Source organism: Brachionichthys hirsutus, chromosome 21 (assembly GCF_040956055.1).
Source record: "Brachionichthys hirsutus isolate HB-005 chromosome 21, CSIRO-AGI_Bhir_v1, whole genome shotgun sequence".
NCBI lineage: Eukaryota > Metazoa > Chordata > Actinopteri > Lophiiformes > Brachionichthyidae > Brachionichthys > Brachionichthys hirsutus.
Genome location: NC_090917.1, coordinates 2,887,213 through 2,899,602, shown reverse-complemented (window position 1 = coordinate 2,899,602; position 12,390 = coordinate 2,887,213). Strand labels below are relative to the sequence as shown.

Sequence of the window (12,390 nt, the reverse complement as noted above, 5' to 3'; positions counted from 1 at the left end):
TGGAAGATGAACCCCCCCGGAACCGGAACTCCCAGTGGGAGAGGCTCACAAATTAGATTTTCTGTTTGAACTAACCCAGTTTAATATGGGACCATTAGAGACGGACAGACTGTGGTAGGGGATTCGTCTCTTTTCCTCCGCATGCTCCAGTGGCCACAGCTGATTGACTGGCATTGATTTGCGAGATTGAATCAAGTTATATATTGTTTTTTGTTTTTCTTTTAGCTGAAAATCAACCTTTTCCACTAAGAATCAATGGACTTCCAGTTACTTTGACAACTTTGACAGATATTTTGAAAAAAGCTGAGATGTCTAGAGTATATGGAGGTTTGAAGGCGTGATCAGAGCAGCCTACATGTTGACCCCCCCGAGTTTTCAGCAGCAGACATCGTTAGATATTCCAGTTTAAAGGGATCCATTAAATTGTGCAATCAGCATTTACTTTCATAATGACACAGAGGCATAAAATGCGTCTGGGTATTGAGCGTAATTCCCTTTCAAACCTTCATCTCTTAATGGACAATCACAGCGGCGCTGCCTGAAGGCAACGATAGGCTTCTCCTGTGAATGTATTTCGCTGTAAACGGCAAATAAAAAAAATAAAAAAATCAAGCTGAAAATATTCTCTATAACTCTGAAGGGGTTGTTTTTGTGTCTTTGAAGATGTGAGGAGTTCACAGGCACCGTCCTCCAAACAACCGCGGTTTGCTCACCTGCAACGGCGTGGGGGTCTGCTGAGTACTCTTGAACATCTAACACCCCACAGTCCAAAGACGCCTTCAGCTTCTTCAGTTTGGAGGCCGACGGAGCGACTCTGAACAAACCCTGAGATTGTGTCAAGTAAATTAGTTGAGTAGGATGCTTAGTTAGCAAAACACAGAGCAAAATCTGAGACTTGCTGCTTAGCCATGAAATAAATTGACATTTTGACTTGATGTTGGTATGAGATGATCCCAAAAGCCAAAAATAATAAACAGAAAAAAGCTCCCACATTTTGCTAAAATTGATTTAAAAATTAACTTCCTTAAAGGATTTTTTTTTTTGTCTTTTTCATTTCACGCTGATTTTTCTGTTGGAAATGTGCTCTACCCTCAATTTATTTGTCTTAATAAAAAAAGTAAATACACGCTGCACTGTAATGTACCATGTGATAAACCACCATGACAGTAAAAGGTTATTTTTTTCTAGACTTAAAGTAATTTGCTTTGAGGAAATCCATTTAACCCTGGACACGATTAGATTCTCACCCATAAGTATGACTGAGCTCATGTCAGCGGTGACTTCAGTCCGTTCAGTATCAGTTTACTGTGTGTCGTGTAAAAGCAATGAAGACAGATGCAGAGTTTGTTGTGTCTGACCTCCTCCTGCATGCCACATTCCAGCAGCATGGTGACACAGGCCTCGATAGGAAAGGCAATATCTCTCCCGCTGAGCATTAAGTGCTCCTCTAATGGCTTCCCGTAGCAGGGTTTCTCCACCCAGGTCTCTGTGGAACACACACACACACACACACAAACAGCTTCACAATCACGCACAGAACACGGAGGCAGCTCTGCTCGTGGGATGCTGTTATATTCCACTGCATGTTTTTCCACCTCATATTTTATATTGTCATAGCTAGTCTATAACTTAGTGTGAAAATATCAATTAAAGGGCATAAAACAAACCCAAAAAGAAGCACCCAGAGAGTACATCAGTACATTTAAACATCTGATTTCACATAATAGTGGATCCAGATTTAGCTTTCATCTCAGTAACTGCTTAATTAGTAATATCTATGTCGCTCAGATCCAGTTGCGCATAGCGTTAACAAACCTCTTGCATCTCAGGAGATCACAAACACACAACGACACTGAAGAGAAAGAGACGTTGTGATTTGAGACTCACCCTGATGAGCTTTGATTTGAGGCAGAATGCTCTGAAGCAGCTCTAATGACTGCCTGTGGTACTCTGCCTGGACTTCTATCAGCTGGACAAGACAGAAAGACACCGGAGAGAGACGGTGATGGACCAGCAGGGTTGTTTTATGTTTGTATTTTTTATCCCCAATGCCACAGTCCCCCGCCGTGTTGTACTTACTGTCTGGAAGTAGCTTGCATAGTCAATTTCTTTGGCCACAAAACTGTACATGTCTGCTGATAATTGATCCTGGTGGGGGGGGTTCAAAATGAGCAATAAGGAAAGCCAGACGTGTTAAACAGACGATTTTTGAAGCAGCTGTTGTGATTTGAAATAAGGAGGCGGTGCTTTCACATTCCCATTCTCCCAACGTTTGCATGTCCAGGAGGTTTTGGGTTTGAATGTGAGAACAAAATGAGGAAAATATGTTTTCCCTTCAGAGTTTAGAAAATATTTTTAACTATCACTCTACTAACTAACTCACAATAATTACTAGTTTCTACCCGTCGTCTTGTCTCACTTTCTGAAATGGTGTTCTGATTTGAACTGAGAACTAAAGTGTCAAACATGTAATGGGTCAATATAAAAAATATCGATTGGCGCAAATAAAATAAACAGATCCTTAAGTTTTAACGGTGCCTAAATTAAAAAAAGGCCTCTAACAACATTTTTGTAAATAGCATGGTGGGTGGAAGCGCTGACTGACTCGACAGATCTCCATGCGGTTGGCTGCCTCCTCCATCTCTTCCCTGAGGTGGTCAGCCTTGGCTCCAGTTGGCTGCAGGTTGCTGGACAGTCCCGAAGACTTGGTGGACTGATAATATCTGCAAAGGAAACATTGTGGATGCGGTTCAGTTCTCACAGAGTTTGGACAAAGCGCATGTATGTGCAAGACGCCTTGAAAGTCGGCATCATTGACGTGAGGAGGATGCCGCTCTGAACAAAAGCATCTTTATTTCGCTCAATAAATTCAGAGTCGGTGTTCCAGTGGCAGGCATCAAATAAATAGGACAGGAAAAACTCAACACCAACAAAGAAAGTGTTATTTTCTCTGTCTTTTTTTTTTTTTTTCTAAGTATATATCACAGGGCTTTCATTCTGTCTGAATCTCTCCAGAGGAGCTCAGCACACACAGCAAGCATGGTGGGAAAAAATTGCTTCAGATTTGGGCCACTGTAAGAAAAGAAAAAAAAAAAGAGACGGAATGACCGCCAGTGAAGACAATCACAGTTCTTCTTGTCACCGCTCATAATGGCCCTGAAATTACAGTAAATTGCCACTAAGAAAGTGCTGATTGTACGTTGCGGCGATTTCAGCAGAGCCATTTTCCCAGATGTAGACAGAAAGCTGCTTTTACAAACTGGAAAACATTTTAAAGACGGGCATTTTCTCCAGGCAACGAGGCTGAGAAAAAGATCGGGATGCGTCATGAGAACGACGTCATTGGTCTGTAGTGTACTACGTGAAACTGTGACTAAAGACTGCTGCAGCGTGTTTCTAATTGATTACTTCTACTTAGAAATTAATATTCATCATTGAATTAAAATTCTACTAGTGAGTGAAAACAAGCTCTAAGGTACAAACGTTTAGCAAACATCTCCATTCATACAGTTTAATGTTAACCAAATATTACCATCTTTAGTATGCATTTCCAGGGGTTCAATTCCCCGATTGATTCCTCCTGTATTTTTAACGTGTCATTAGTGGCGCTTTGTGTTGGCAGATCCAGACATATTAGATCTTCACTGTGTGTGCAGCTTCCCACTGACGCTCAGTGGGAAGCTTCAGGTTCAGTCTGTTCCCGGGGGATGAAGTTTCTCAGGTCACACCCGAGGGAGAGAAAAATCACACACACACAGCAATGGACTCACCGTGCACGAGCTGAGTCCATGTCCAGGACCAGTTTTGCTAAGTGCTTCCTTTGTTTCTGGATATTTGGGATCTCCGCCTGGGAAAGTAGAGAGCACTCACTTCAGTCCGTTGTTTGTCGATGAGAAACAGACTCGGCATTATCTCAAGTGTTGCATCTGCTGGTCTCGTGACGATTCGCTTACTGGCTAACTTTACAATGATTCTCAGGTGCTCAAAGTCTCATATTAGACGCAGTCCTGCATAAATCACTGGTCACTTTTATGGCACGGTCCCTTACGATGGCGTCGCTTTACCTCTGAAAGGTCGCACAGAGGATCGACGACGTCTCTCTCGATGGTGATCTCGAACAAGACGAGCTCCTGAGCGAGTTTCTCCTGCGTATCGCCGCAGAGCTTCAGCATCTTTCTGCAATAGACAGCCGGACCAGCGGGCGGATTAACTCCTAACATGCACTACATCCCACATGTGCAGCATCAAACGTGTTTTGTCAACATTACTGAACATAAAGGGAAAATCAGACTTCAGTCAGCTGCTGGGGAACACGTTCCATTCCAGATCAGCAACGACAGGGAAAGGAACGTTTCCGACGCTTTAGGACAAAGTAAATTATTGTCATGTGTGCTTAAGCGGTACTCACCCTAGCAGAGACTCGTCCCCGAGCACAGCCGCCCCCTCCACCATGCATTGTGCTAGCGTTGTGAGAGGAAGCTTCTTCTGTATGGAAAAGCAAGCCATCATAATGAAATCATGTGATTTTTATGTTTTAGACTTCATGTAATTGAACTATCATGGGAGTTTCTGGGATGGTTTATTCCCCGGCTTCTCACCGAGGGTGACCTGACGGACTTCTTTTCCACATCCACGCCCTGCTGGCCTTGCAGGCAGGCGGTCAGCTTCTTGTGCGTGCTGTGGGAAACCTGCTTGACCAGCTCCAGACGTTTCTCCACCTGGCAGAAACAGAAACAATGAGTCTGCAACAGCGCTTCCACTTCCACTCCCCCTGTCGCTGCTCGTACCAGGGTTAAAATAGAGTCCGGTGAATAAATAGATGTTGGGCAGAGGTTGGTCTGATCTATAAATAAAATCAAAACAAGGTGACACTCGTACAGCATCACCACCGGTCTCATTTCAATCAAACTCACTCTGGAACTAATGTTGCTGCCACTGAGGGTGGCATTAATCAGATCAATTACCGGCATGTTCCTGCACCTCAAATCCATCAGTGGGGATCTGCAGCCAGGGTGTTCAATTTCAACCTTTATTAATGTTGCCTGAAGGCATTTTTAAAGCGTCCCTTTATGCAGGCTGAACACTTTGCACCAATAATTATTTTTTTTCCTACGAGAGGCCGCACACATCCTGCAGACAAAGTCGATTCATCCGTACCTGCAGCAGGTCTTCACTCAATACTTCTGTTTTTTCAGCCCTGGAAAAGAGGAAAAAAGAGGCTGTGAAAGTGGGGAGCAATTTCTAAATTATATAAATCACATGCCAAATGTCGGATCTGATCTATCATTACCTCTGCCAAGGAGGTTATGATACATCAATAACTACTGAACTATTGATGTCAATGTGAATTCTGTTGCTAAAGGTATGTTTTACGGTCACTGAATCTAAAAATGCAAATCAAATAAAAATAAGAATCCAGTTATGAGGGGAATGAGCTGCTCGCCGAAGGTTTACACTCTCCGATTGCTTTTCGAGTTTATTGATTTGTTGTCATTTGGACATGACAATTTCAGCAGCAAGAAAAGGAAAGAATGTAAAAATCAATAATCGTCCATTAATCGAGGTAAAAGTCTGAAGTAATCCTGAAAGCATATCACCCTCCCCCCCCCAAATTAATCAAAATGCAAGCTTAGTTATGAATTCTGAGAACTAATTAAGCTAATCTTTAAATAAATTAACAAAACATCCAAGCAAATTGCAAACCGGTAAAGTCTGCCGGAAAAACACACGCCAGCGCGTCTCCCCTTTGATCCTGGCATAAACAGACATTTCTGTTTTATTTCGCCACCACTGCTGACACCCTGCTGTGTTTGTGTGGACTTACAAAGCCGTGCTGTTCCTGCGTGAAGCTCTAGTCCCGCTGATCTGCAGCTTTCTCTTCCACATCCCCCCCCCCCCCCCTGCTAACAGGAGGACAACCACCTGTTCAAGCCTGAGCCGAGTAACAATGAGGGCAGAAAGTTGTAGGAGGGGGTATGAAGTGAGGAAGGAAGGGAAGGGCAGCGTAAAGAATGAGACCTGACTTTCTGGTCCTTTCACTCTTTCTCTTGTCTGACACAAATCTCTCTCTGAATCCGTTTCTCTGGCATTTGTCACCAGTTAGAGCTGCAGGGAACAGACGTATAATGTTTGACATAACGCCACACACACACGCACGCACGCACACACACCCCACATATGTCAGCTTCATGGTGATTCAATAAGAAATTCAAGAGGCTTCCTCCTGTGGAGATCAATGACTTTCATGGTTTGATCCGCAATCCTTGCGGTCTACATTTCGAAATGTCCTTGAGCAAGACGCCCGAGAAACCCAATTTGCGTATCCCATCCTGCGTACCCCTTGATACCGATCCCAAGCCTGGATAAGCAGTGCCTCTTCAGATGATTCAATGATTTCAACTGAAAGGGGAATCTCATCATGTCTCGACCTACGTCCACGTGGGCCCCCCCGCGCGGCTTCAATGTCGATCTGTTGCTTCAGCAAAACGACACTGCTTCTGTCGGCTCCGCGTCTATATATCGACTTAACCTAATTTATTTCTCGCACACTGTGTGCAGATCCCGGCTTTTCTTCTGTGATTTGAAGTGGAGCAAATCACAAACAGAATCTGTCTCTGTGGATTCAGTGTGTTCTCTGAGAGCAGGGGAAACGTAAGCCTGATTTACTGGTACGCTGACTTTAACCAAGGGATAATGATTCCTGAGCAACCACTCGCAAACACACACTAATGAGCAGGTTAGCAATTAAAGATGCTCCTGGAAAATGCAGCGTCACTCTCTCCCACACACACACGCACACACACACGCACACACGCAATGTGACCACTCTCGTCTTTTGTGTATCTGCGTAATAAAGAATAATAAACCCTGCAGATTATTCAAATGTCTTGTGTTGGAACTGTCATGTCTTCAGTTACCAGCAGGAGGCAAAGTTTGATCATTCTTGTCCCCCAGGGCAAAGAATATAATAATAACTGAATATTAAAGTTATAGCTGCAGGAGATTGTGTATGTACAGTGCTCCTTGATGCATGAATGTCATTTTGGCTTTCAACAGACGCAGCTGATAATGGACAATGTGTGTGTTTATTGCCTGCTGGGGTAAAAAGCACACAGTGACGCAGCAAAACCCATATCATCATTCAGACTCTCTGCAGATGCAGGGAACAAGTGAAGGTTGGAGGAGAGTGCAGACTTTCAGATTTGGCTCAGTCTCCGAATGTGTGAGGAGAGGAGAAGATCAGCTGTTAATGTGCTGATGCTTCCTCTTTTGGGATTCGGACCTCATAATGCACCATGACAGGGGTCACAGCTGAGGAAGGAGAGGCTGAAAAACCGATGGCTCACAATTTGGATGAGAGGGACAAAAGAAAAATGCCTGCAGGAAGATTTGCCTCTGATCAGAGAAGGAAAGACAAGAGACAAAGACTTTGATCAAACAGGCTGTTCAAAGATCATCCTCATCATCCAGCGCTCACAGCCGACTCCCTCTGATGTGCTTCAGTCTCCTCTCCGTTTAGGTTTTTGTCTCATTTGCACATCAAGGCTGTTACAGCATCCTGAGGCAAAACCCCAGCCCTGCATTCAGAGGTTTACTGCAGCACCAGCCTCTGTCGTCACACCCGGGATTCCCACTTGCACAGAGAAAAGAGAAGGAAAAGGCAAGGTGTGTGTGTGGGGGGGCAACACAGAAGCAGTAGAGGAAGAAAGTGCGAACGATAATAGAAGTGTCAGAGGGGTTTGACGGTGCTAAATCTGTTGAGAGGTTTAGAAGGAGGGTAACAATACAAATAAATGAGTCATTCATCTGTGTTTTTTCCACTTTCCATTTCCTAAAATAATAAAAGACCTGAAGGAATAAGACAACATAAATTGTCTGGGCTTTTGAGATGCTACAGTTCCTTCTGTGCCCACTTAACTGAAATCACCTCCAATCAATACAGCAGCAGTAACGCTGAGCAACGAGACTGAACAGAGAAGCAGCAGTGGGGAAAGCGTCTTGCAGTATGACTAAGCAAGTAGCATATAATACACCACGATCAATATGTAGGGTTATATTTGAATATTTATTTCAGTCCATCTCTGAAGGACGAACGAATCCCCTGGGAGAACTGTTCCAGGTAAAGTCAGATTACCCAGCATGCTTCTTTCCAACAATAACTAGTGAGGGGGTTGCTATGGCAGCAGGTGTTGCAGCGATGGAGCGGATGGACGGATGATATGGGAGCAGGCATCCAGATGAATGTAGCGCTGAAGTTAATACAAAGGCATCCTTTAGGCTTCAAGGTCATTCAGCGACTGCGTGCATGGGGTGGAATAAGATATGATCATGATCGCCTATAAGCGATATCGGATGTCTCTGTTTGTAGTTGAATAACACGCTCGTGTGTTTCCTGCTCCACGTTAAGATTTCTATTTTTAGTTTGTTTATTAATGTTGACGTCCTAACATCCAGTTAGCGTAGCTGGACAGTAAAAGATGCAAAATGCAGACTCCCAAATTCAGCCAATCTCTCAGTAAATAATAATAATAAATCATAATAATAAATAACATCACCCAAAAATAAATCTTATTTCTCTTCCTTTTCTAGAACTGAAACACATGGCAACAATTAAGCCACGTGATATTTACGACAGACCACCTTCACTCCAGTGGCAGTGAGCAGCCTCGACAAAATACAGAGCAGGATAACAAAAGACAAGCTACAGCTTCACCCAAATCAAAATTCTGCTCACAGCCTAAAGTTTCAAGCATCCGGCGCCGTGTCTCGGGAGAGCTCGCTATTTTTCTTGAGGAGCAGTAAATCCAACAGCTTTCCTCCACTGAGTCCAATGAAATGGCCTGACTCCAGATTCCTGCAGGTTCTATCGCGACTCACAACTGAAAAAGCAATCAAACAGTGCCGATAAAAATAAAATCCACTGAAGGAGATTGTAAACTTATTTTAATCCCCCCATAGATCCTTTTGTACTGTCACCGCCCTGAATTAATTCACACCGCCTTCCTGCATGCAAAACCTAACGCAACACACACGCACACACACACACACACACACACACACACCATGCATTCTACCCTGTGGCTTTCTTTTCACATCTTCAAACAAGATGGCCTGAAACAAGTTGAAATGCATGAGCTGAGGAAAATGACCCCAGATTCATGAAAAGGACACCGTAGTCACACACACAGGTTGGGGAACTTCCTTTAGAGCCACAAACCTTTTAGGAGTCTTTTAACTAACAGGTGCACTGAGCAGGTAAAGCTATTATTAGACTGGAAATCAGCCAGTCAGCAGGTGCACATTAACAAATTCTGCAGGTCCAAGAGAAAAGTGAGCATCTGGTGAGGTGGATCCTTTAATCCAGCTTCAGACATGTTTATCCAGCTCCCTCTTCCAGCATCGCTCCCGCCCACCCAGTGCTTCCTCTGCAGGGACAGCTGGTTGAGAGCCAGCGACGGGCTGTATGAGGGTCTTACATGTTTTGCCAAGCTGGTTGCTCTCTTTCACACTGTTGTGCCTGTTCTTTCAGTTCTCCCTCCCTCCCTCTCTCATTTTTTTTTTGAGAACTAAAACTCTGCCGGTTCTGTCTGAGCCGCTCATCACTCGCCTTCAACTTTCCCCGCTCGGTGCAGCCAAGGAAACGCAGAGCATTTTTGGCAGCCGGACTACAGACAGATCAGTGGACACGTCTCTGCCAGAGTACTGAGATAGGGAGGTTTTCCTCCTGCCAGGTACTCATGATGCTCTTCAGCTACAGAGAACGGATAATATCTGTGCACAAAGAGGAGGAGGAGGAAAAGAAGACAAGCAAACTTATAAAATGCACCATGGGGGAGAGGAGTCACGTTCATATTCGTGTTGGTATATTGGGGTGGCAGCTTTGCCAATGCGACGCTGGGATCGCAGCTTTAACTGGGAGTGTTGATCTGTGAGAACACGGCTGATGGCGTTCAGCAGACTCTTATTTCCTCTCCTCAACTTCCCTGGCTCGTTTGCCACGTGTTCAGTCCTTCGAATGTTTGCCACCACCTTCGGAGAAATGAGGTTCAGACTCTCGTGATGGCGTTTAACTCGCGCCTCCGCAGACAAGGCAGGCCGCCGTCGCGTTCCTGCTCTGATCAAAGCCTCAGCCTTTGATATTCCGCGTGTCTTTGAGTGGCATTTTTGCGATCCCGATTCCTTCTGATGGTGTCAACATAAACCAGAACCGTCTGACTTAATGATGCAGGTTCTGCTTCACTTCGGGAGGGATGCATTTGCTGCACTACCAAAATAGCTGCGTATGTGTTCACTGCTAGAAGTGTGAAAACACTCAGCTCGACTCTGCACAACCCCCCTCCCCTACTCCCGGAAAACTACAATATAGCCAAAATTGGACTTGCTTGACCTTTTTAATTATGAGAAATCCAATTATTTATTGATTTATCAAATTTCCAGAGGGACATGGAAAGTCGACAAAGAGAGGTCTGTTCTAGTTTCAAATGAGGCTGTGGTGGGAAGTGTGTGATATTGGACAATTAATTGGATGCGGGTTGTCATTGATGTCTAATGTGTGTGTGTGTGTGAAGCAGCAAAGAATAAAATTAATATTTAATTAATTTTCGGCACCTACCGAAAATAGATCTGACGATACGTTCTGACGCCAATGAGAAAAAGCTAGAACTCACAGCGAGCTTCTGATGGTGCAGACGTGTTTATAAAATATGTTAAGCATGTGTTCTTGTGTGCATCTGGTAAATGGTCGCCTTGGGAAATCCTCCCCTCTCAAACGACACTGACTCCCTGTGAGTGGTTCTCCAAGATGTTTTGTGTTATGGCACACACACACACACACACACACAAATATGTACAGTCACAAACCCAGTGAAGCACACATGGCCACACCCATGCATGGAATCACAACCACACACAGACTCACACAGACTATTATTCGACTCAGTAGATTTGAGAGGCGTCTTCTTCTTCTTCTGTTGCTACGACCCGAATGACCTGACTTGAACTACAACGCCTACAACGCATGATTTTACTAATGTCATGTGATGTTTACAGAAGTCAGTATCTCTACTGGATCCCTGCATTTATCTTTGTCAGTGTCATATTTCATATATCAGCTGTACTACAGTTAATAAAGGGGAATCTGTGTATTCCATCACCTCCGGATTTTATGCTTCAGTGACTCCCGGATGGACATCAATGCCATTTAGTTCAGCCATGCGTGGTTCCAGCTGCATGAATCCGCCTTCTGGCAGTCTGAAAGGGATCATGCTGAAAAACGAATACACTTATTCCACACTTACCTGCTGAGAGACCATGAAGTGTTGAATTCAACTACAATGCATTTTATTTCTTAGCTTGAATTTTTCACTTTGGCAAGTTCCATCCTTTCATTCATGAACCAATGAGAAGATTTCACAGATAAAAACCTTGAAGGCATCTCGAGGAGATGAGTGTGTTTTTTGTTGGGTTTCTATTTTTTTACAACAGAATACACATTCACGATCCCAACATGAGTCTTCCCTTTTTTCCTATTTTAAAAACCCAACAATGCCTACAATGCCTTTTGAAATAAAAAAAAGTGGCTTGTTCAAAAGACAGCGAGTGAACCAGCGCCTCGCCTCGGGTTCCTTGGAGCTCCGCTGGGCGTCCTTGTACCTGTTACGATGCAAGGCCTTAATAAAGCTCAACTATTAAAACCACAGAGAGATATTTATGGCTCGCCCCTCAAGGCCTCGCTTCCTCGCTGCGACCCACATTCCACATTCAGAGAGGGTGAAATATTCATGGCTGTTACAGCAGCTGATCAGGATGGAAGCCTCAAACAGTAGTGTATGTTTGGCAATGGTGCAGCAGGAAACAGTGAATATTTAGAATATATATAAATATAAATAGGGAGACTTCTCCTCTGGCTGGTCATTTTCAGCATGATGGTGTGAAACATGGAGACAGATCTAATCATACGCCAGAAAAGGGATGAAGGGAAACCATAAAGGGTGGAGGACAGAAACATGTAAAGAGGAAAGGATGCGGGGAAGAAATGTGAAAAAATCTCAACGTATTCATCTCTGAACCAAATATAATCCTCTGATCGCCACGCTTCATCGACTGCGATGTCTTTTCAAAATGTCAGCTGCGATTTCGTCAGGCATAATATGGTTGCTGCAGCTGGGCATCAGCTGCCTTTAGCGACCCTAAGGCAGCAAACGCTGGCCCCGCATGTGTCTCCAAACTCACACACACACACACACACGCACATTCGTTTATTTTGTTCGACAGTGGAAAGACTCAAGTCTTGCGAGTCGAGGCTACATAAGAGGCGCTACCGTTCAGCCAGTCAGCGGCGAAGCGGACTTGATGGGTGGATACCGAGAAAAACGGTAAAAATATGGTCTC

General features: G+C 44.2%; 1 protein-coding gene across 1 annotated transcript in view; it reads right to left on the bottom strand.

The window, feature by feature from the left end:
* Positions 1-12,390, bottom strand: part of LOC137909891 (rho GTPase-activating protein 44-like) — a 30,857-nt gene that overhangs the window by 8,716 nt on the left and 9,751 nt on the right. The window contains exons 2-11 of the mRNA XM_068754323.1: positions 5,158-5,197; positions 4,599-4,718; positions 4,409-4,485; positions 4,065-4,176; positions 3,771-3,847; positions 2,606-2,723; positions 2,080-2,148; positions 1,888-1,969; positions 1,359-1,486; positions 714-825 (exon numbers count right to left, since the gene is read on the bottom strand). Of these exons, the coding sequence (XP_068610424.1) occupies positions 714-825; positions 1,359-1,486; positions 1,888-1,969; positions 2,080-2,148; positions 2,606-2,723; positions 3,771-3,847; positions 4,065-4,176; positions 4,409-4,485; positions 4,599-4,718; positions 5,158-5,197 (935 nt within the window). The remainder of the gene's footprint in view (positions 1-713; positions 826-1,358; positions 1,487-1,887; positions 1,970-2,079; positions 2,149-2,605; positions 2,724-3,770; positions 3,848-4,064; positions 4,177-4,408; positions 4,486-4,598; positions 4,719-5,157; positions 5,198-12,390) is intronic.